The sequence below is a fragment of the Dicentrarchus labrax genome, unplaced genomic scaffold, assembly GCF_905237075.1.
Source record: "Dicentrarchus labrax unplaced genomic scaffold, dlabrax2021, whole genome shotgun sequence".
In the NCBI taxonomy this organism is placed as follows: Eukaryota; Metazoa; Chordata; class Actinopteri; family Moronidae; genus Dicentrarchus; species Dicentrarchus labrax.
The window spans coordinates 15,194,075-15,219,943 of record NW_026136719.1 but is presented as its reverse complement, the minus strand read 5'-3'; the positions used below and the strand labels follow the sequence as shown (position 1 = coordinate 15,219,943).

The 25,869-nt window shown below is 39.8% G+C and overlaps 1 protein-coding gene across 2 annotated transcripts in view; it reads left to right on the top strand.

Annotated features, from left to right (window-relative positions):
- fam189a1 (family with sequence similarity 189 member A1) overlaps positions 1-25,869 on the top strand; it is an 87,572-nt gene that overhangs the window by 59,073 nt on the left and 2,630 nt on the right. Inside the window, exons 3-10 of one of the 2 annotated variants that reach the window (XM_051379959.1) lie at positions 8,596-8,706; positions 11,670-11,834; positions 18,796-18,903; positions 20,916-21,076; positions 22,968-23,103; positions 24,458-24,536; positions 24,631-25,395; positions 25,733-25,804. In XM_051379959.1, the coding sequence (XP_051235919.1) occupies positions 8,596-8,706; positions 11,670-11,834; positions 18,796-18,903; positions 20,916-21,076; positions 22,968-23,103; positions 24,458-24,536; positions 24,631-25,395; positions 25,733-25,804 (1,597 nt within the window). The remainder of the gene's footprint in view (positions 1-8,595; positions 8,707-11,669; positions 11,835-18,795; positions 18,904-20,915; positions 21,077-22,967; positions 23,104-24,457; positions 24,537-24,630; positions 25,396-25,732; positions 25,805-25,869) is intronic. The other variant, XM_051379960.1, reaches the window with a different exon arrangement.

The window sequence follows — 25,869 nt, the reverse complement described above, 5'->3', positions numbered from 1 at the left end:
TTTTAAATGTTTTTACAGTAAATGTTCTTTCATGGCAAAGGGAGTTTAAAATCTGTGTTGTTGTTGTAGATCTATTATAACTGACATAAGTGCTCTAATTTGGATGTCCCACGCACAGCACAGGACCCTGCTGTTGTTATCAGGTACACAGAACGATCACATATCACAGCCTGTATATTTTTGTGTGTAATGAATCACATTGGACACTGGTTCACATCATTATTACTTATGGAGAAATCATCCTGAATTTTCAATGACCCACCATAAGCAAGCACAAGTTCCTATGAGAGTCTGCTGGGACATGGTTCATTATAGGCCTGTCTTATTACAGCAGCCCCACCACCACCACCGAGAGCCCAGGGGGGGAGTGAAGGGTGGGGAAAGCAGAGCCTCCTTGTTTTAGCTCTTTAGAGGTCAGTGGTTGATTAAAATGTTGAGAAGTGGAGGTTAATCAGCTACTGACCCTCGGGGTGATATTGTCTTTCATGGTCTGTTTTAATCAATATGTGTGAGCACTGGCACAGAGATGAACTCCTACCTCCTTACACAGAGCACCCTTACTTATATGCCCAAGTACTGTCTGATTACCTATTATCTATCCTGTCCTCATGCTTGGAGGTAGAGGGCTAAAAAGCCAAAAGGCTAAATTCAAAGTAGTACTCTAACATGTAAGCATGCTTGATGTAGGTCTCGCGACTCATCTGCCAATAAAAAGTGTTGGACTCTAACTTCCACATGATGTCTCTAACCACAGGAACTAATCCATCACGTCCTGTGGAGATGCAGTCTGACATGCTGTCAACACAACTACACATCAAAGCTTACAGTCAACAACTAAAAAAAAAATAGAAAAAAACAGCTGGTGTTCTTTCCTGACCACCTAGAACAATTAGATATAGCCAGCAGGAAAATCAAAAACAACCTCATGGTTAGTTTTAATGATCCCTTTGACACGGGTCTATGCCAAAACACCACTTCTTAGCGATGATAGTGTCCACTATATTACTTTCATCATCTTACTGGGACTTTATTATGTCCACCATGAACTCAGTGTCTTGTTTAACAGGAAATACAGCAACTTACAGAAGCAAGATGCTCTTAAAATGCCACCTCCTTCTGACTTTAATCTTCATGTGATCTTTCTGTGTAGTGTGAACAACTAGAATGTGACTATTGGCATGCTGTGTTCGACTTATATTTTGGGTCGGTTGTTTTCTGCTCATTGTACTCACCAGTAAAACCTCAAATGCTCATGCTTTTATCGCACTACAATTACGGTTTCTGCAAATGTGTTCAGGTATCTCTAAACACATAAACTCACATGAATGAGCGTGATGTGTGCTCCTGTGATGAAGCTATTCCCCAGCTGGATTAGAGGTCTGTGGAAGTCGTTATGTCTGGTTTAGTGTGATATCCCCTGGGTTCTGCTGCTGAGAGTTAGTATCAACACCTCCTCTGTTTATTTGGACCGGCACTGAACTCAGGGTCGCTCAACTCCGATCACAACTAATCCTGGTGATGTGGTCGAAACGCGCACACACACACACACACACACACACACACACACACACACACACAGGTGCATAAATATACACCAGGGCCTTCGGTGGTTGGATGGAGCAGAAAGTTACCTCAGTTAGCAGTGGGAACCAATGAGAACCAGCTGTAGCAGCCCTGGATCTACTTTCTTCTGTTTGTTTATAAAGTCAACAGGAGGGACACCAGGATAGACACATTGTTATCTTTACTGATTGTGGCTTAACCCCCGGGCTTGTGTGTACTTTACCATATTTCTACATTACTTAAAGTAGCAGAACAATTTACCAGATCATGAAGTTCCTAATGCCTAATGCAATGATCTCTTACTGTCCTTAAAGTGTCTCTTGTTCACAGATGTTTCTGAGCTCAGCAGGGGGCCTGAGGATTGATATACATTGTCAGAGGAAAACTGAATCAGAGGGTTTGTGATCTGCTGAGCGCCAGAAAAAAACAAAACATTGCTTCCGACTCTTATGGCTCAGGGATAATTGAAAATAAACAGCCTTGTGTCGCAGTGCTGCTGCAGACTAAATACTAATTTGCGCTGCAGTCAAAGGAATCCAGCAGTGTTTCAAATTCTCCTTTCATACAATTCCCATCTGATCAAACCCAAATCTTTAGTTATTTTGCCCTCAGGCAAAGGGTTAAACTTCATCTGTATGTCAGGATGTTTTCTCAAAGAGGCTTATTTGAATGTTGTCTTATCCCACAGTTCGGTCTCTGTTTACTACTTGGGAACTCTTCAGTATGAACCCAAATCTCATTGTGGCACCACATTAGTATTATAAGCTGCTGTTGTTTCTCCCAGGCAGTTATTCAGCCACAACGATCTGTACCTGCCTAACACCAGAAACAAAAAAAACAGCTTGACCCTGATCTTGGAGGAGAGAAGTTGGATGGCTGCAACTAACAGGGATTTTTATTCGTGGTTAATCTCCCAATGATCTTGTGTCTACGGAGTCTCCTTCTTCCTAGTTGAATATTCTGAGCATGTTTCATTTATATTAAAAAGCTTTATTTAGATATCACGTAGAGACAAACTGAGAAAAGTGCTGATGTGAGGCTTTCACGCAGTATCTCATTTAAAGACGTACATTTTCTAAAAAAGAATTATTAATATTTCAGTGATTTACAGGCATACATTTCAATGACAAAGGCATAAACATGAGTTGGGATACAATCGTTTTACATATAGACTGGATTAGAGTTTAATATCTTTAATTTTTACCTTGAACTGTTCTATAGTAATATTTTGAGGTAATAGCACCAGTTCTTTGTAAATATGTATGAGCATATGTGTAATTTTTCTCTCTTATTTTTGTATTTTGGCATCCTGTCAGCTTTATACTTGATGAAATGATATGTGAGATTTTAGCTGCAGTTTGTGAAAAAATATATGAAAAAATATACCATGCATGTGGTGTAAGGACAGTTTAAAAGGTGCCAAATAAAGACAAAAATGAATGCATAGAAAATCTGCAAGAATAAACCAAAAACAACCTGGAGAGATAAAGACCAAGGTGACGTCTTTAAATGCCTCGTTTTGTCAGACCAACAGTCCCAAACCTGAATGTGTTTTGCAATGATATAAAACAGGAAAGGCAGCAAATCCTCAGTTCCAACTTCTCAATTCAGAGAATATTTGGCATTTTTGGTTAAAAAATGACTTAAATAATTAATGGATTATTTAAATAGTTACACTAGAGTTGAACACCTTGGTTTTCTTAAGTTAATTAGGAATGTTATTGTCCACATGATGGAAAATTCAGCATCAAACAACATCAACAAACAATGTACTGTAGCCCCAAATCACAAATTTGTCCCAAAGAGCCTTATGATCTGTACAGCGTGCAACCTTCTATCATTAGATTCGGATAAGAACACACTCTTGTTCCTGATATTCACTTGATGTTATGGCACTAACATTAAAGTTAACAGATATATCTCTTATGGTTGTCATGCATGCTAAAAATGCTCTGCATACACTCTTGAAGCTGAGAGGTTTTTGAGAAAGCTTCTCATCTGCATAACATGATAGGGTTTTCACTTTTGATGCACCTTTGATAAGCTTTTATAGCGCTGGAATTTCATCATTGGTCTTAATTCATAAAGCAAGAGCAGTTAATCTGTGGAACTAATACATGTGTGAAGGTTATTATGCACAAGGTTATTTTTATGCATTTTATGTTATTTTTGATGCCTCTAGCTTTAGTGTTTACTAACTTGAACAGCTATGCACATTGCCTAATCTGCACATCCTGCACCTGTATGCAGATATACATGAAATGTGTATTAAGTCCAATCATAGCTGACTAGATGATGGTTTTTGCGCATATGTGCAAGCTTCAGGCCATATACTCCTATTAAAATATTCATACATTTCTGCTTAAAATACTGCAGAAATTGTCAGTCGATGATATAGGAGCCCCCACTTTCCTATTAAATATCTTTGTATTTCCTATTAGCTTAACAATGAAACAATGAAAGCCTATTACTGTGTGCTGCTGCATTGGTCCAGTTTCCCCACTGAGATGCCTATCTTATCTCGGATTTGTGCTTCTTCAAATAAACAGAGGTGATGAATGAGCTAGTTTTTTTGTTGTTGGTGGCAGCACAGACAGATGGGGAGAGCTTTAGAATAGAAAGACGAGATGTGTTGTGAATGTGAATTACAGGCATGCAAGTGTCTTTATTTGTCTGAGACTTATGATGTCTTAATTTAGACACATTTATTGAAGGTGAGCTGTAAATGCTGATGCTGAGTTTGTTTACATTTTTTAATTGACATTGTTTTACATGTTCCAAATTCATTGATTTTGGACATTTATGGCAGACAGTTTCTGTCCATCAAATGTAAGCCTACAGCAAGCAGTCAGTTAGCTTACCTTAGCGCAAAGACCAGAAACAAGGGGAGCCTTGAGGTCTAACATATACGTTAAATACAATTACTCATAAATCCTCAGTTGTTTGCATCCACGTTTACTAGCTAGCAGTCTCCTTCTCCTTTAAGAATGATCTACAGTACGTATCTATCTTCCTTCACTACCATTGGCAGGAATGTGCATAGCGTCTCCTGTGTGCTTGTTCGCATGCAAATGTGCAAAGCAAAATGGGAACCAACTAGTAAAAATATTTCCCCATCCCCCCATGTAGCACTACAACTGGTCAAAAACTCCACAGGGCACAGCCTACCTACCAGCACCTCTCCAGTGCACACAAGGACAAGACTCTCACCAGTCAGATTTTTTTTACTACATATATGATCCATCCAAAACATCATCCATTTTCTCAGCAGTTTAAAGAAGCACTGCGGCTGGATGAAGGATAGGTAGAAGCAAAGTTAAAGCCAAATGATTTTCACCTCAGTGACAGTTATGGAGAATTACAGTGATAGACCTGAACCTTGGGTCTTATATTGTAATCTATGAGTGTGTGTCATGGAGATGAATGTTGATTGTATTGTCTTCTGCAGTGAGCACTAAACGATGCGATGATGACATGCAGTGTAAATCTGCCTCAGCTGTTACAGCGACAGAGTGGCTTGTGTGTAGCTTCTTGTGTGTGTGTTTTCCTCTTTGACATGCAGAGGGCAGCGCAGCAGTAATTAATGACTAGCTGCTAAATGGTGCTATGTGATCCTACATGGTAATGAGAAGGCATCAGTGTGGGGCCAGGCGTGACAATCAACTCAGCAGAGAGGAAAGCATGGGGGACGCACAGGTGACACCCAGCTTCACACAGGTCTGGAGAGGACTGTTAATAATAGGATTTATTGTGGGACTTTTTCATTATTCTATAAAAACACAATTTAGTCAGAGTGTCTGTCTGAATCAGCAGGGTAGTGGTGGCATCATCTTTGTTGTTTCCTTTTATTGTAGCTATAGTTTACAATGAAGGGTAAATGGAAGATCTGACACAGATTTATATAAAACTTATGCAAATGCACACAAGAAAAACATTATCCTTTTAAGGTGGCGCGAAGGCAGTGCACTCCAGCAGCAGCTTTGATGAAGAGAGATCGTTTTCTCCCTAGTTGGAATAACATTGTGTCCGACTGGCTCGGTTGGCACTCCAGAGAGGCTTCATTAAAGTACAACTTATAGCCTGTGTGTCTTGAAAGGAGATTTACTGTCATTTATTTATACATTACAATATCCTCATCTTGATAGTTATTGTCATTGCATCATTCAAGTTAAATGCCCCTGCACTCCCAAAAGAACTAATGACAACACTTTCTGCTTGCTCACTTCTGTAGAACAGCACACTAAAAATGTTAACTATTACTGTCACACGTGGTAATCAATACTAAATGAGTAAGTACATACGTCTGTATGTTATGACAAAGGATGTATCTCTGGTTATACCAGTGGTTACAGTATTCAAATGCAAAGCCAAACTCATTTTCACACTGAAGAGCACTCAGATTGCCTTGTTTCATCTTGCATAAAAAAAGAAATCCAAGTTGCTAGGAGAATATTAAAGTGTAAAGAAATCCTTTTCATTAGTGATATTTCATACCTTCTGCTTTTCACAAATCTCAACACTCTTACTAGAAACACCGTCAGTTAATTTAAATGGGTCCATCTCTGTTAAGTTTATTTCCAGTCTCGTCAGTCTGTGTGAGAAACTTCATTCCTGAACACATATACTACACTTCCAGACCTAATCATCCCATTTTTATTTGCAAATTAAATTCTCTTGACATAACATGACACAAGTGATTCAGTAATGTTGACAATATACTGCGCATTTATAGCTAAATCCTTTTTTGCCATCCGTGAGCTGTACGCGTTGCATTTATATATGTATATACTCAGAAATATCTTTAATGTCAGTGATTAAGTAGCTTTAACGTTGGAAAAATAATTCTATTTCACACTGGCTACACAGCGTTAGATTGTAATGGCCCACAAAGTTGTCAGTCAATATCTAGAAATAATGGGTCCCTAGATAGCTCGCCTGGTAGACCTGGCGCCCCATGTATGAAGGCTGAGTCCTTGCTGCAGTGGCCATTGATTCGACTCTGACCTGTGGCCCTTTGCTGCGTGTCATCCCCTCTCTCTACCCCCTTTCCTGTCACTCTTCAGCTTTCACTATCAATTAAGGCAATAAAAGCTCCCCCACCCCCACCCCAAAATATATATGAAAAAATATATCAAGAAATAATTTTATGACAGTAAACAGTTACACAATACTTTCATGTTCACAGGTTAAGTCATGATTTACACCAAAGTAGAAACAAAGGATCTGATTGTTGGTGAAACCAGATTTTTTTTGGCAGGATGAAGCTTGCATACTGTTCATTGCTGGTTGTTTAAATTTTTCTCTTAGTTTGATGAAGTTTGATTTGGGTGAAAGAATGTTGTATCACATGTGTCAATCTCTTCTGCTGTCCCATTCTGTGAGTCAGTATAAGAAAACGGGTGAATTTCATGTAAAATCTTGCCAGATAAATCTATTTCTGGATGTGTTTCTAGATGTCATCATTAGTCCATCATTAGTCACTGGGTACATACGCCAAGAAACTTCTTCAGGCAATTTTGGGCTTATATTACATTATGGTTAACTAGAAACAATGAAGGCACAAATGTTGATAGAGACCTTGGTTGCTCATAAACTTTAATATGTTCAATACATTCCCTTGTTTTAGGGATTTATTTTATAATGTTGTATATACCTAAAAATCTCTCCTGGCCAAATTGCTTCATGTGACCTGCAGTTTTGACTGTGGCCTCTATATAAATCCACAGCTGAGTTCTCATCCTGAGGGCTTGATTACATTCTCATGCAGCTGATCAACCAGAGAACCAGACAGCTGATATTACATTTAAATGAAATGCTAATTAACCAGATCTACACGTCCTCACGGCCAATGCACCATGGGACTACAGAGTCTTGTTCTCTCTGTCTTGCTGTCCGTCTTCTTTTCTTCTCTGTCATTGTCTATTTATGACTGGATCATTCTCTTTTTTGTCATCTGCATTTTTCCTTGACTCTTTTCCCTTATTCACATTTTCTTGCACCTCAAGCTCACCCATCAGCCTCTCAATCTTTCAATTTTCTGCCATGATGAAAAGCACTTAAACTTATCGCTCCATCTGTTTATTACATGCCACCTCCACTTCCTTCTCCACCCCCTTTTCTCTCTCTCCTCCTCTCCATCTGCGTGTGTTTTCAGCAACCTTTATATACATCAAACTCATCCTGCTAGTGCCCTTTATGTCCACCAACACTACCCTGTGTTTTTTTTCTACACTTTTTTACACTTTGTAGATGCAAACTTTGAAAAATAGGCTATCATTGTGGTTTTTAATTAAATGGGTCAATTATGAGCTTGTGAAACTCTTCATGTTCCCACAAAGCCAAGAGTTGGTGAGTCAGTTCAGAGAACATTGTGCCTTTGCAATTTCCTGGACAAAGAGGGCTAGTGGTCGGTTTTAAATTCTTTTAAAACTCCTTCTGTTACGCATGACCTGTTATTTAAAGTGGCAGAAATGGTAGCCATATTTCTGCTAACGGGATTGATATCCACAGGGCTGTCAGCTGTGGAAAAAAAGAAGCCTTTTCCCCAGAGGAAAGGGGTGCAAAGGGGACATTTCGAGCGAAAGCACATTATACCTAAACTGCCAGCTCTATCAGCTCGAAGCATAGACATGTACATGTGTGTCTAATGTTTTATACTGACTGAAAGACATTAGCCATTACAAAACTGTTCATATGTCAAGGAAGGAAAGATAGCACTATGGGTTAAGAATTTAGTCAATAGGTAGTTTTGTGTGTCATTGGTTGAAAACCTTTTCTGTAATTATGATCTCTCGCCTTCAGACTCTGGAGGTCTGAAACTGGTTATTGATTTCTCTTGGCATCAGTGCTAATTTCCTCTTTGTTGATCTGTTGAAATCACTTTGAGTGTCGATTAATTAGCAAAGTGCATTGTGCGTTTGGTATTAAAGCTGCTTTCAAACACAATATCTGAAAGATGTAAGCGGTGAGTCAGTGTTAGTAGGCTGCAACATTTTGACATAACATTGTCCTTTTTCTCCATCTCTGTCACAGATCACATTCTTCATGCTGCTGTCAGCAGTGTGCGTGATGCTCAACCTGGCGGGCTCCATCCTCTCCTGCCAGAACGCTCAGCTGGTCAACTCCCTGGAAGACTGTCAGCTGGTGAGACCAACTGGACCTCAACCCATGCACTCTCCAGCTTTATACCCCACACTCGACTTGTTAAAATGGACGAAAGAATGTCCATCTTAACAAGTCATTTAATCTGGCTGTCAGTTTTTGAGGGCTGAAAACCTTTCCTATATCTCTCTGACAGTGGAAGAAATTATGCAGTGAAGCTGGCCTATTTATACATTTTCTTGAATTAAATGTCTGAACCTGATTGATGCAATATGTGTCACAGATCACACACCCCTTCTTCTCAGTGATAACCCAACATAGACACATCACACACATATTGATAGAATTAGGACAACTCTTTCCAGTGATATCAGTGTCTCCAACTTGACTTTCCATGGTGCAGATTTGCCAAAATGTAATGAAAAAAAGTATTTTTAAAATGAAAATATTTTATTTTTTATTTGCTTGAAAACGTATGGACATACAGTTGCGTTTTTTTTTCTTCGTTTTAAAAGATGTATAGTACCACTAGCATGCCAATTGATAGCCTAACACACAGTATATGGCATGCATCACATCAGTAACACATCATCGCTAACACGTGTTCTTAACAAAGGAGAAAATAGCCAATGGTTAAAAGGGTTTATGGTTTATTAGTTGGATCACTTCAGAAGCTGTAAGATGTCACGCTGAAGTGCAAGACTTGTGTTGAATTTTGTTGTTGTTGTTGGTATCCATCTGTGAAACCAGCAACTATGAAGTCAGTGAGTAATAGGCATGTGTCCATTGTTTTCTGCATGAGTCCACATTTGAATTCATGAACGTAGGCACATGGCAGGCTGAAAGGCAGCACTTCTGTTCTGAGCAGGCTGTAGAACTGAGTCAACATCAAAAGTAAACTCAACTATTTGTCTGTTAGTGACTAATGCCTCGTGATTATCACATCCATCTTTGCCAGAATCGAAGACGGCTAAAATACAGATAAACAACTTTGAATGAGTACTTTAGCTCCTATCCATAGGGTAGGGAGAATCCAAAGAGACAGTTTAAAAAAAAGTGGTCAAATTCAAAGTGAGATATTCTTACTTTAACTTACACAGCTTTTACTCATAAAGATACATTAAAGGGGCCAGAAGGAGTGGTTGTTTGATGGGCAAACAGCTTCAGAAGCCGTCTACCCAACAGCTTTCCAAAGAAATGAGTGGGGCTGCATTCAACCATTTCTGTAACTTTCCAAAATCGTTAATCTGACATTCATGGCAAATTCATGTAGTGATTGGCCAGGTGAGAAAAGCAGAGATAAGACCAAGTCATTGTTTTGTAAGTCCCAAATAAGACTTAACACTAAAGTCCCAAGTTAAGTCCCAAGGCAAGTCCAAAGTCCTCTACTTGGAGTTTCAAGTTCTTTACAAGTCATAATGCACTTTGCACGTTTACAAAAGGCCATTTAACAACAGAGTAATATTGTATTAAAGAGCCCATATTATACTCTTTTTCAAGTTCATTCTTTTATATGGGGGGTTTACTAGAAAATGTTTTACATGCTTTAGTGTTCAAAAAATACATTACGTGTTACTTGTTTTGGCTGAGCATCAAAGTACGAGATGGGGAGCAGTCTCTTCTGTTTAAACAGATCATTGCTGTACTTTGGCTGAAACAGAGCCTGTGGAATGGAAAAACTAAGGGGGGTTCTGCAGTGAACATGAATACATGGAATACTTTTTAAATAACATTTTTAATCTCTAGTCCTAGGGGATCAAGTATGAGACTCGAGTCTACAACTCTATGAGAAAGTAAACTTTACACAGCTATTTCAATCACTTTCATTGAGTCAGGAATGCCTTCGAGAGTGAAAGTGCTTTCATGTGTAAACCATCATCGCCATATTTAATCAATATTGTATTTCCTTTCTCTCCACTGGCAAGTTTTTTGAGTTTTGAGTATAAATGGTGAGTTAGTTCCTATATTATCCAAAAACTCTGGGGCCTTCGCATCCCAAAATGAACCCATTCTTTTCTTCGTTTGTATTTCAAACTCCATAACCCCAAGCCAAAACTAAGATAACCCCTGATGACATCACTAGGGTTGTTTTCTCAGATGTAATAGAGCTCCTCCAGAACCACAAAAGACATCATACAAGTGTTTTCACAAGATGAGTAGAACTCACCTGTGTACATTTTATAGAATTACTCTTTAATTGGAGCTCAAATGGGTTTTTTGTTTTTTTTTCACAAGTAGTTTCCACCAGACATATGATCTCTGCACTCTGGTGGTGCTGACATCATGGAAAACAAGAGAATCCAGCACCCTTCAAAATAAGCGTATTAAGCTTTTCCTCCTTGCAGCTGGTGATCAGAGGTAGTTGGACACAGAACACTCAGTCTTCACATTTTTATAATGAGACACTAAGCTGATTTTCTAAGCTGAATTTATATAGCCAAGGAACCCATGGCTATATAATCTTTTTTGTGACTGAAGAAGCCCCTTGTGAATTATCCAGCACCCAACCCACTAACCCGACCACTTCTACATTGGAAGCAGCTTTTCTCCCTACGCAAGTGGGACCAACCAAGTAGACCAACTTCACTGCTTTATGTGGCTCCCCAGGGAACCTCCCCCAGTCATGACTGAAACGTTAACGTTCCTCATCTCCTCTCCCCAATGTAATTAACCCACACTTGTTGGGTTCATGTCCTGCTTTCTCTCAATCTGGGACACATAGCAGAGGTATGCTCTACCGCGATCCCTCCCTTGGTAGCTCCTCATATCTCACAGCCTCTCTTCTTTTGTTGTACACTTTTGATCATCCATATGCAGCTGCCTTTCTCAATCACGATATAGTATTATATTTAATTAATCTTCTTGTCCGTAGTCAGTGTATCTTCCATCGTATTAAATTTAAGGATAATACATCAGTACCCCAAGCTCAGGTCTGATCTGTGCGTGTGTCTGTGTGTGTGTCTGTCTGTGTTTGTGTGTCTGTGTATATGGCGTGCATGCATGAGTGTGGATGTGTGTTCCCCCCCCCTCCCCCCCAGCTCAAGTTTGACAGCGATGGAGTGTGTGTGTGCTGCGAGCTACAGCAGCAGAGTTCAAGCTGCAACAACCTGGGAGAGACGCTGAAACTGAATCCACTGAGGGACTGCAACACCATACGCCTACGTCTCAAGGTTGGTGGGATCCAGCATGTGTTTGTAATGTGCTGATGGTGAGAGCTAGGATGTTTTAAAAACATTCTATAGAGAGTTGAGTGTTCAGACTGTATAATAAAAAAGAAGGACGTAGTCTCCATGATGTCAATGAATGTGGTCGGCTCTGGCCATTGCCATTTTGGCAGTCCTGACTGCGCCGACTCCAAAAATGGGCAAAGACGTTAGAATGGGTGGAGTTGAGGCTGGCTAAAATCAACCACCTGTGATGGCACGCACCTGTCACTCAAAGCAGCCATGCTGTTAATTATGCATAACTTTATACCTTGATATAATTTAAATGAGTGACTTATATTTATTTCTGCTTTAAAGTGGAGCATTTTAATATGGGGCCTTATGGAAACTCACTTCTGTAGCCAGCCTCAAGTGGCCATTTTAGGAACTACAGTTTTTGTTAATTCCATGTTGGCTTCATGTGTCAAGGTTGCTGCTTGCATCAGACTGTAGGTCAGTTGGATTGATTTGAAAAAAAAAAAAAAGAGAACTGTTAATACTGATTGATGCAGCAATACTAATAGTTATGGTAGCAACATCAAAACAGTGGAGATGTATCCTCTTGTTTTTCACATCGTAGCAGTATTCCATTGCTGTACAATTGTTTTTTTTGTTGCACCCACCAAGAATGGTAGATGTTGACTTATGCAGCCATACTTTATGCTGCTATCATGGCTGGCTTTAACCACAGTCACTGCTGATGCCAACATTGCGAGTGAATGTTGTCAATGTGCGAGTGGCCAGCCTGAGACACAACTCCAGAAACTTTGTTTACCAGACCTTTCTGAACACACATTCCAGAGTTGAAGGTGTAGATGTGTGGAAAAATGCATTTGGGGCAATTAAACGCTTCAGGCTACTAGATTTTTATCTGCAGATGTTACCTTTCTTAACCAAGGTACCAGAACGGCTCTAGCGATGGCAATGTCAGCTCAACACTTTGGTCCAGACTGAAATATCTCAACAAATATTGGATGAATTGTACAGCCTCACAGAGCTGCTAGCATGGCCACAGACTCTACCAGACTATTCTTGTTTCTTCTTTAATCAGAATGAAACCATTAATTGCATTAACAGTCAGTACACGTTCAAAAAGTGTCTTTAAATTGCTAAAATTATCAAGTCTAAACTGATGTCCTCTGCTTTTCTCTCTCACTGTGTAACATATCCCACATGAGAACAGTCAAACAACATTGGAAATACAAAACAAAAATGTGTTCAGTCTCAGATTAATTCGGCAGGAAGTGGAGAATGGCAACAGCATTTGTCTTTCCCCAAGAGGCAGACCTCTTAGTATGCAGTGTATGTCTAGCCTGGGCTGGCTGTAGTTTGCGAGTGCATGATCTCAGTAGATTATCTTGACTCAGAGTGTCTGCAGGAATGATATACAGTATGTGCTACTGTGCCTTTATTGGATAATGACAATCATATCCATTCATTTTATGCCCCTGATTGATTATAAAACATTGATAACCAAATAAAAGACTTCATAGGATGAAGCATGCTTATGAAAAGAGGAAAGATCAAGCACATTTGTCATTTTGATCATAGCTCATTAAAAGAGATATGGGAATTGGTGCTGTAAACCTTTATTAAGTGCCAAAGTAGTCAGATATGTTGAGTTATATCTAAGAGGAAGCTGTCATGCCCAAGTCCCCAGAGTCTTCGGCCATTTCAGATGGCTGTTAGGCTGTCGCTGGTCATAATGAACTCATGATGCAGCTGCCATATAGTTCCTCCATCACTAAACCGAAGAGTATGGAGAGAATTGAATTATCACAGCAGGTAGACTATTAGACCGACTTAAGTCTCATATTCACTCAATATCTCTTCTCTGTTTAAAAGTTTTGTCTTTATCAAGCAGTCTGCACTATCCACGCTGCTGCTGATGTGTGCCATTCACTCTTTTCAGACGCATTTAATTTCCGTCCCGTTTTTCTTTTCATTTCATTGTGCACTGCCTGGGGCCGTAAATTATCAGTGAGAGGGAGTATTGAGATAATTTGTGATTTCCTGTAAGGGGGCGGATGTGTAACCTTGCTGTGTAACTCACTAACTTGATTGGCTTGAGGCAAGGTATCTTCTAGAGGTTAAATATCTTCTGTGGAGGTGTTATTCATTTCTTTGCCTGGTAGGGTTTATTATGTCATTATGTACATTGTGGGCACAAGGGAAATCACAGAAATGCACCGTCTCACATCTGCACAACAGATGCATTCCCATAACAACAATTAGCTCAAATGAAGACGCTGTAAATGCTCCATGCTTGCTGATCAACTTTGTGATCTACAGCTTTGATGTTTGAGATTTGTTTGGAAAAACTACATTTACTGTAATAAACCACCAGAACACACAACAAGGAGACAGTTGCACACAAGTTTTTTACTGCGGTATACGGTAATCTCAACTTTATCTCCAGTCAGAGTCTTTACAATCAAAGCTGCACAGCAGGATAGATAAATGATCAAGAGTGAATGTATTTCAGTCAGACAACTCACATGGATTGTATTTATTATGTGAACACAGTGAATGTACAGAGTTGATGTTTCATGTCAAGACCCTTAACTGCGGAGATACACACTGGAAGAACCTCCTACCTACTGTCTCGCTATTAGTTGACTGTTGCCTGTAGTTTTTTATGGTGTGTTTGGCACCGTTTGCTCTAGTTGTCCCAAATCAGCTGCTGCTCGGCCTATTGATTTTGTTGAATCTTCATGAGAAAACTGTCTTAGCAGTTATGCAGCCTCACAAATTTTTAATTTTCTCCATTCAACTGCTGTTTCTGCTTTTTATCTCCTCTGCGTCATTTTCCACAAGACTGATAAGACTGTCCATAGCAAAGCAAAGGCATATTCTCAGTTTGTATTCTGAGCAAATTATGAGACGTTAGTCAGAGTCACAGGGAAAGACATGAACATGTCTCGCTGGTTTCTTTTGTCAGTTTGGATTAAAGATCCAGTGTGCAACAGTTAACATATATAGGTATGTTTTTATAAGTGTATAATCACCTGAAAATATGAATCGTTGTGTTTTCGTTACCATAGAATGAGCTGTTTTTATCTACAGAGGGAGCGGCTCCTCTACTACGGACTACACCATGTTGAACTGTCATGTTTCTACAGTAGCCCAGAACAGACAAACCAAACCCTGTTTTTTTGTGAGTTTCGTGGCCACCATAGTTTCCCCTTCATGCTTGTTTAAGTCAGTTTGTTGCAATCTCACAGAGGGAGAGCTTTCAGTCAGACATCCAGAAGAAGAAATCTGAATTTCTTAATGATTTGGACATCACTGGACGAGTTGTTATTCATCTGGGAGGACAGACAGGGCGTGAGCCACCTGGACAGCTGCAGAGGAATCTTTACGGCTCCAGGATGTAACAAATTAGAATTCAATTGGAGGATTTAATCTCTGTAGACTTGAGATGAACTTGTGTTCTGTGTGGAGGTTCAAGACCCTTATAGTTATTCTAAAAGCTTTTCTGTACTACAGGGAAGCCCATTTACAATATCTGCTGCTCCCTGTCATTGGAGGTTAGAAAATCTCTGAAGGCCTTTGCCAACAGTCTGGACTGACCCCCCTGAAACTGCTGCAGGGCTTCCTTAGGGAAGTGCTGAGTTTTCTGTCAGATTCTGTAAAAAAGCTGCTTTGGGATGCCAATGAGAGCCGTGGTCAACTGTGACCCACACAGAAACTCCATGTCAGCTGGAGAAAAGCAGGGTCCTCTGCTCTACTGCTCTACTCTACTCTGAGCCTGTCGTACTTAAGGGAGCTAGCCGGAGCAGCTAGTGGAGGCATGTATGTAGTTTGTGTCAGGTTAAGAACTTCATAGCACGAGAGGCAACAGTTGAGTATCAACCAATTCCAAGTCTGCTGTAAGGCCCAGACTGCCACACAATTTTCCACTATAAGGTTGTGGTCAGACTTGGCAGCATCACTTCCAAGATGCCATTTTACTCTTAAATACAGTCAATGTGGAATCATCAGAGACATAAATGACATAAATGTTTCAGTTTTATAAATTTGTTACCCCTATCATTACAGCTTCAGGTATATAAATTGATTTGCAGAGGCCTGAGACATTGAACATCCTTTTATTGTAATCAAAGTTATGTTGTAATTGTCTGGTAATGAACTTGAAGGTGAAGCTTGAACACATGGTGCTTTGCTTATTGTCATGGATTACCTTACTTTTAAGGCCTTCCTGAGGGAAGTGCTGAGTTTTCTGTCAGAGGCTGTAAAAAAGCTGCTTTGGGATGCCAATTTTGCCGAGCTAATTTTCTAAATATACTGAAATGAATTCAAACCAAAAGCTGCCTCGTCATCAGAATTAAAGAAGGGTCATAACTCTTTTCCAATATAAGAATTCTATTTTAATTTATATGATTAATTTTATGATTGTTTTGAGATATCTTGCCTTTGCTACTGTAATTCTCGCTAAGATAAAAGCAGTTACAATATCCTATTACCAGTTCTGTTTAATGACAGACTTGTGCTCCATCTACAAGTTCTCCAGACTTTCCTCCCACAAAACATGTTCCAAAAAACGTTAGCTTCCAAGGCAAAGGTGTATTAGTTGTATTTTATAATTGGCATTGCACAACTTCAATTTCACTGCTTCCAACTAATTTCTGCTTTAAGTTCCAGCTCACACAGACTTGATCTTTGGCAGCTAGTTACTGGACATCAGGCATGTTTGAAAAACAGTTGCAGGGCTGGCAACTCTGAATGTCTCAGATGCCAACTTGATCTATTTCAATATCACAAACTTCAAATGGAATGGCAGTGAGTAATGCGATGTGGTTGGCAAAAAAGTTGCTGCTTGCTGTAAACAACTCGCCTGAACCTCCTTTAAAATGTCGACAAGTCTGACAACAAACCCCTTCCTGATAGATCTGAGTAAGGGAGACGGCTGTCCTGTCTGCAGATTATCAGCAGCCTAATACGAGTGGGGTTTTGTAATGTCACTGGTAATTATATGCCTCCTGAATCTGGTGAATAATCTGTGCGACAGGCTGGAAAACACTTTATGTAAATGAGGAGCTTCGTTCATTAAAAGTGAGGTAGTGAGGTTTTAATTCCAGTGCTGAAAGTCTCTCCTGTTCTTGTCTCTAAGGAATTATTGTTATATTCATAAATATTTTACACCTGTATGGTAAGTTTGTGGTGGCATGGAGGGGTGGCAGAAACTTATGTTGATTTCATCGCAAACAATCACAAATATCAATATTTGCTTGGAAAAGCCCCAAATGAAGATTTTTGAACTCAAAAACATTACATTATTGTGGCACATAACATCTAAACAGAAATATCTAAAGGTGGCATTAGAAATTAACACATTTTCAAATTTCTTCTCAAGCTCAAGCTTAAGTCTATCACTTAGTCTACTGTAACAGATCATTATATTAATTCCTGTTTTTTTAACATGTTATTTTAAATTCAAATGAATGTGTTAAATTTGACAGCACTGGACATCAAACTGGAGTGGCCAGGCATTTTTAAGGTGTGGCTGCTGCCCCAAACCTCTAGATATGCCACAATTTGATTCACTTCCTTATGAGATATTTATATTGAAACATCCAAAATCAGTCACACATTCATCCCGGTTTCTGCTTTATCTCTTCACTCCCTCTCATCTTTTTTTTTTTTTTTTAAAGTTCTTTTTTTGGTCTTTTATTGGATAAAGACAGCTGTAGATAGACAGGAAAGGTGGGTAGAGAGAGAAGGGATGACACACAGCAAAGGGCCGCAGGTCGGATTCTAACCCGGGCTGCTGCTGACAACCCATATAACTCCGTATATAGGTCGCCAGCTCTACCGACTGAGCTAACCGGGCACCCCACTCTCATCTTTTAACAGTCTTACACTGTTTGATGATAATAGTCCTGATAATTATATTATGATAGTGATTGTGTAATTGAATTTATTGCGACAGATGAACCTTGTGAACCTTATAAAGAAGAACAGCATATATTTTGTGGTTGTATTCAAACAGCTGTGGGGGCTGCAGATCACCTAGACCAATTTTATAAACATAAAATCAAACTCATTTTGAAGCAGCAATACAGGCTGCTATCATCCTCTCTCCTCTCAACATGCTCCATGTCCTAGACAGCTGCTATTCCCAGAGCCTGTTTCCAGACATGTGGTATTACTGTTCCTGTGCTCTTCCTCAGGAAATCAATTCATATAGTACAGTTATTATAGGTTCATTTGTTAGGACATACAAAGCTCAATATGGTTTGAAAATGAATCCACTTAATGATGATTATTTTCTACCTTTTAGAAATAATAGCACAAACAGCAGCATGACGAGACTGCAGTCATAAGTCTTTTCTCTGATTCAGGGTGCTAGGCTAGTATTTCACCAGCATGCACATTTATTTTTGCTGACAGATTCAATACTGGTTTGTCCCCTTGCTGTTCACTGCATTGCCAGAGTGTGAATGTGTATGTTCGTGCTTAACCTTGGATGTTTATGAGGTTGTTTTCCCTATTATTGAATTTGTTTGCTAGGCTTGCTGGTACACAGACATCATATTTCTTTTTATCAGCATTTAACTTTTTTTTAATTTGTTCCAGATATGTTGACATTCTCATATTAGTGCAGACGTTTGTCGAAGTGTTCTCACTGCAGTGCCACCCTGTTGTGCTTCACTAAACTTGGTTACCTTACTGGTGACGTCAACGCTGTTTGTGTCACCTCCTTTCCTTTCTGTGTTTTCTCCTCGTATTCCTCATTCACCTCTCTTTCTTCTCATTCTACTCATCTTTAATGTTTATAATATTAATTGTCTTCTCTTCCTCTCTCCTCTCCTCACCTTCTCTCCGACACCCTTGTCATTTTTCCACACTCTTCCTCCTCCTTCCTTCTTTTTTTTTTTAACCCGTTCCTCTAACAGTCTCCTCCTCTCCCCTCTCTCTCTTTTAGGAGCTGCTGTTCAGCGTATGTGCCCTTAATGTCATCTCCACCATTGTGTGTGCTCTAGCCACTGCCATGTGCTGTATGCAGATGGTCTCAACTGATGTGCTGCAGATGGTGAGTGTGATGGAAGACCAGATGACAATAATAGCTGACTTTATTTTCTTTTTTTTCCCGTGACCACCCTGCATTTAAAGAATAAAACCATTTTATAGTCTGAAGATCACTATCATCAGGTTAGATAAACGCATGCAGCTCAGGAATGATGTGCTAACCTTTATCCCTTTAAAGATAGTGGAGAGTAATGTTTGCAGTTTTGGTTGAATCACCCTACTTGGTAAATACAAGTTAACGTAAACAAGCACAGTGAAGGTCAATTGCCACAGGACCTCTTTTAGTTTTTCTGCTTCTCAAAAATATGTTGGATTTGAAGAAAACAGCTTAATATCTCACAGGATTTTTTCCTCAAAGGTACACCGTCCTCAGTATGACCCTCTTTTGTCTTTTTATGTGGAACAATGGAACTATTACCAACAGCTAAATGCTTTTAGTCATGAGGGAAATTAGCATGGCCAAGCTCCCTTTGTGTTTCACACCAACAATAGTTATTTCATGCCTTTAAACAACTGGAAAGGTATAGAGCAACACTGCCAACATGATACCAAATGTGAAATAGCTTTGCAGCAATATCTGATGCAAGAACCCTTTTCTCTTTGCACATTTTATGGACTATGCTGTAAATTTTGTGCTTGCTGAAACAAGTCTGGATATTAAAACGAGTGCTCTGGGCTAGATGTGAAGCTTGGTTTGATAATAGGTTGAAGTGGCACGAAATCAACAGTGATCTCACAGTCATATTGTAGCCAGTAAAATAAATTAAGTTGAACTCACGGTACAAAGCACTGACATTACATTAGTCTCTTCTCCATAGAGTCACAAGTCTACATATGTAGATCATTATGTAAATTAGAACTGACCAAATGGCTGCTGCAAATTTATGAATATTGACTTTTCTCAGTTCTGTGGAGCTTTTTAGCCTCTTTAAGCTCATTGTTTAGTTTTTTTGGCCCACAACTTTCGAGCACTGAACAACAGACATACAAAGCTGGTAAACATAACTCAACATTTATCTGTTAAATACATTTATCATGTATTTTCCTCAGGATTTGGTAGAAGCCAAAACAAAGCTAGAAGGAGAGTGAATATTAGACTACATTCATCAGTGGTCAGAAACTCTAAACTGACGATAATGTTGCTCCACGTCTGCAGGATGTTTAAAAAGGCAGCTGTTTCAACTTCACAAGACGATTTTATGTCAGTGTTGTGTTTACATCCAATTTCCACTGCCCCTAGTGGGCAAAAACACAGTTAATGCATGTTCAAAGTGATAACTACATAGATTTACTTGATCCCTGGGACAGGACCATAGAAATAAGGTTATTACTCTTTTATTTCTGACTATTTAAGAAGAGACATACAGATGATTAAGAAGGCAAAAATAAATTCATTTGAAGCTGTTTGAATTAAAATGGAAACATTATTCTCCCATTGAAATAAGGACATAATTCACAGTGGTCCCTGCTTCAGGGACTTTTTTTATTTTTATTTAAGATAAAAAATAAGCCAAGTCAAATCAAACTGTAGAATAAATAAAAGGACACAAGCACTCATATATCCAACACTCTCACAGAGTTTCCCAGAGTGGCCTCGTTTCCCATTTACCACAAGAGGTGTTAACCTTTTATTTAGCGCAGTAAATTTAGCCAAGTCAATAGCAGCAGTGGCAGCCTGGAGATTAGAAAAGAGGGCTGGCTGTGACTGGAAACTTGTCCCACTTAGAAAAGTCTGAGAGAGGAAAGTAAATGAGCAGCACTTTCAGCACTGCTGGTTGAGGTGCCCCTGAGCAAGGCACTTGACTCGCAGTTGCTACAGTGAAGCTTGTTCAGTGACCAACAGCACAACAGGGAATACATGTAACTGCTTAAAATAACAGCGGAGTGGTGCTGTGAAAAGACACATTTGCTCAGTCATGTCTCCCTGGATAAATTATGGTCTAAAATAATGACTACACAAATAAGTACCATGTGTAATAAAGGCCTGATAATGGTTCTTTTTATGCTGTGTTTCAGTTTATGCCGCACAGAGCGCGAGCTCTAAATGCTGACTGTATGACCCCCCATGGAACCATCCTCCACCAAACTCTGGACTTTGATGAGTTTATTCCTCCCATCCCCCCTCCACCATATTACCCCCCAGAGTATACCTGCACCCCCTCAATGGATGGACAAAGGTGAGAGGCATTACACTACTCATCACCTTCACATCTTTTCTCAGTGCTAACACAAAGAACTCCCTGAACTCTGGTAACAATGTGTCTTCTGGGATATGTGGGTACTTTCAGGGAAAGCAAAATAAAAACTCTAATTTGCTAATTTCTTAACAAATATAGTCGGAAAATTACAAGACGTTGTAATTATACACAACAGTCTACTTGGATAATTAGAATGTAATGTAAATGTATAAATCCCTTTAAGCCCAAAATACTTTGCGAATTACATTTTCAGTTATACTTTATCGATTCCCTCGCTCAGTGGAAAAGACACAACTTTTGTTGTTATTGCTTAATATAGGAAAGTATAAAATCCATCTATATATTCTACCATGGTGGAAATGAACACAAAGTGTAGTGCAATCCTGAAAATCATATTTGTTATATTAAGCACAGTTAAGAGAATATAAGTTACTGATTGCAGTGGGAATAAATGTGTTCTTGCCAAAGGCAACATGAAGCACCACCAAGAGGGAACCAATTCAAATTGGATATCAAAGTGCTGAATGTTCTCCTTAAAAGAAGAGATTTTTATTGAAAAGGCCTATCTCAACATTTTCTGCAATATTTATTGTACGTAAAATTGCTGCAAGTGTTTAGTATTTCAGGATACTGTACCTGGCTCAGTGCCCTCTCCTTGAACTGCATTCATATCTAGGAATATCATAGGAATAAGTGGAAACTTATAGTCAGACTTGAACACATTTCTTCAAATTTTACAAAATAGCACACATATATTTAAGATTCTTCTAACATAATTTTTGGATTCTATAACTCCCTACCTGCCCCTCCACAGACACCTGAAATACACCAGATACTGGAGGTCTATATGTGACATAAAAGTGGTTATATACTTATTAGAAAAATTGATCATAGGGTCAGAACCTGGAGAAACATTTTTGAGGACACAAAGCCCCATGAGGACACACACCAAAGAAAAGAGAAGAAACTTTTACAATGGGAGTAACTGAAAGGATGAGGACTAACATATTTTTGCTGGTATAGCACAACACTGTTGAAAACTGCTATAACATTTTTATGTGAATAATTGACCACCTCAGAATCTCCTATTAGATGGTGAATGTACAGATGCCAAAGCAACATTTGCATCCAAAGACCAATCCAAATCCATCACAGTATGTAGCAGTGGCATGGCTCAGTGTTTACTATCTCACTGTGTCTATCACATGTGGTATTATCATCCATGGTCAGCTCAGAGCTTTTCTCCCTGTTAAGCAGCTGTGACATCCGTGATTCTCAGCTGTCGTGAAAGATCGTTTGACCCCTTCCCTCATCACTCCCTACATTTTCTTGCCAGAGAGAGCGCTGCTGATTTAGTCATTTGGCAGGAAGCCACATCTGTTTGTCAATTATGCCATAAATATATACAAGGCAGAGGAAGCATTTATGGTGTCCCTGCCCGGGGCCAGGGATGTGTCATGACATCATCATGCCTCGGATGATTGGTGGAAACACTCAGGTTGTATTTCATGCTCTGCCACTTTGGGGAGAATGGGGTTGTAATTAAAAGATATGACTGCACGCATGGCTGCTTGTGCTTAATTGGCACCATATGAAACGGTAGTGCTGCACATAGAAAAACACACTACCTGTATATATTGTGTTGGGACAGAGGATATTTTTCATCCTTTTCTCTGTTTTAGCAAAAAAATATACTGCAATTTTGACTTAGAGAGGATGCATATTCAGACTTGCTGCACCACTTTCATGCACACTCTGCACTATGTGACTGGCTCGGTGGACTCTCCACTCTTTGCATTCCAATTATTTGAGATATGATTTGGACTTGGTTTATTGTTTGGTTGAATCTCTGCTGTTATGCCCCTGACAGAGGCCTGCACCTGGACTTTCCCCACTCTCCGTTCAGTGCCATCTATGGGGTGCCAATCAACAGCCCAGGAACACTGTACCCAACGGACCTGCCTCCTCCCTATGAGTCTGTAGTGGGGCAGACCCCTGCCAGCCAGGTGAGAGGCATCATGTGGCTCTGCTTTTAAAACAACACTGTCTCCAGAGGCCTTCTGTATGGGAAACTGGGTCTTGGACATGACATTAATTTATTTGTTTCCAAAGAGAGCAGGTCAATGTTTTAACCTTAAACACACATAGATTTACACATGTGCAGCAGTATTAATATTACGAGTCTAGAGTCGTGCTAGCAGTTCTGTGAGACTGTACTTTGGGACATCACCACCTAAATTGCTAAAATCACCACCTTAGTTCAGCATGCTATGATTGGCTAATTAACAGTAAACACAAAGTACAGCTGAGGCTGATGGGGATGCCATTAGTTTTGCAGGTATTTAACAAACCAAAGTACTGGATACATTTTGATGAGATAAAAACAAGGGGATTTCAAGGTTAAGCTAACAATTAAGATTAATTGTGAATAATATGATATTCTAGATCAGAGTTCATCTAACCAACCCTACTGATTTATCAGATGTTCCTCTCTAAATGGTTGTATGTATTTGTATGTAAATGTATTTTTTTGTCAAAGTTGTATTGCTACTGTGTTCATTTGTCTGTATTTTGGGATGTTGCCCGTCAAGTCTTTAAGAGAAAAATCACAACCAATTTAATCAGAGTATCATCTGACTCACTGAAGCGGTCTCCCTTGACTGTCATGTTGAACTGATCAGAGCTTTTTTCAGTCTGAGACTTTGCTGCGTCTCATTGTTCATAGCCAAAAATAACTGTATAATGTGAAAGTAAATCCTTTTATCTTCCATTATACTCTGAGCATCATTTAACACCTTTCAATCCATTATTTCCATTATACATGTTAAATCCATAGTCCTCTTCGCATCCATTTTGAATAGTGTCCTTCAAATACAAATCAGCAGAGGGTTTTCTCACCTTCAATAGATTAGGTATTCTGTAAATAACCAATGGAAACAGGCTGTGATAGATCGCTTGTGTGAGAAAACAGTCACAGGGCAGAGGAAACTCAGCTGATGATTTCAGCTTAGCTCTTGATGTGTGTGTGATTGTTATATGAACCTATATATGTCATATACATTGAAAAGCATATTCGTAAGCCTAACCAAAGCTTCTTATTTAACTCTACACGTAGTTTTCTCCACTGGTACACCTGCCCTTTAAGCTAAGAAATGTCAGTTTGTGTGTTGTGGTCTTATAGAGACCTCTACAGGCCAAACTGTGTTGTTGAAGGTTAGGTGCCTCACTGCTACTTTTATGCAATACATTCAGTACATACGAAATATCCAGCATTAATCCATCTTCTTTAACCAGTCAGTTAATTTTATTCAAGCAGTGCTTTTATGTTTTCCACCTACTGTAATAATTTCCTCTTTACAGGTCACCACCAGCATAGAGCAACAGGCGACTGAATCCAGTCTGTGTGAGAGAAACACTACTGCAGGACTCAGCACTCAGGGTAAAGACAGCACTGCAGTGAACTCTACAGACGATTGTCGAATGTCTTTGTCTACTAGTAGTCATGCTGATGATACTTTCCCCCCTATTTTCAGCATCCGTTGACAGCGCGTCACTAATGGTGTCTGAGGTGGCTGATCAGGACCAGACTTGCTCTTCAGAGGACTTGTGCTCCCTGGAGGTCCAGGGCTCTGACTCCTCTCCCTATGGCACGCCCCACACTGCCCCCATTGATGGAAGCTGCAACAGCCTGGAACTTTGTTCACGCCATCGTGGGATGCCTAGCAGGGACACTCGCCCCAGTGATACAGGATACAGTGAGTCCTCACAGACCCAGGAGTCTCTTGAACGCTCTCCGGACTGGTCCTCAGAAAATTATAGCAATCTGGACCAGGAGGATTCCACAGACACACATCCATGTGAGGAACTCAGGGCTGCAATGCACATATGTGACGAGCTTGCATCAGCCAAACATTTACCAGAGGAGCCACCTAAAGCATCAACCCACTCCCTCATTAAAGCACGAATGATGAGCCGGAAGCTCACACTCCCTGTCATGCTACCCCCACCACCACAGCCTTGCTCCCCCACCTCTGTGGCCTCCTCTGGTGGAACTTCAGCCATCAGCCCTTTGGCTCCTTCTCCTTCCCCTTCCCCTCCTAGCAGGCCCCGCGGTCCCAGGCTGTGCTTCAGTGTTTGGTCACCCTCCTCCACATCACAACCCCCCTCTACCTCAGCCCAAAGTGGCCACTCGCCTTCGGAGAGGCCACGGGGGCTCCGAGCAGCTCGGAGGTACCGCAAACTGGCACGCATCGTTCGTTCCACCAGTGACCCTATCTCCTGCTCCTCTTCGACAGGAAGTGAGTGATGCAAGAATGTTATACTTAAGCTTAAAAACTCCATCTAAATATCACTAATTTTAGAGCTTGAACAATTAGTCAACTAAAATATTGTTTTTTTTCTTATTTTAAGCATAAAAGTCCAAAAAAATATTATTTTTTAAAATAAAATGTTTGCTATTTTCTTACATTTATTTATAGATCTATTGGTTAAACAAAACAATAATCTGCAGATTAACTGATTTTTAAATTAATAATTTGCGGCAGCACTACAGCCTTTCATTGTCAATAAGCAATGGTGGTAAGCTAAGTGCCTTCTTTGTTGGTCCACACATAAGTTTCTTGTCTCCCTCTACAGGAGAAAATGGAAGCTGCGCCTCTGTGAATAACCCTGCTCCTGAAGATTCAACTCATACATCACCAGAACAAGGTAGCATCATAGAAACTGTGACTTCATGTAATGGTGGGACATCAACTGCTTAACAGCATTCACAG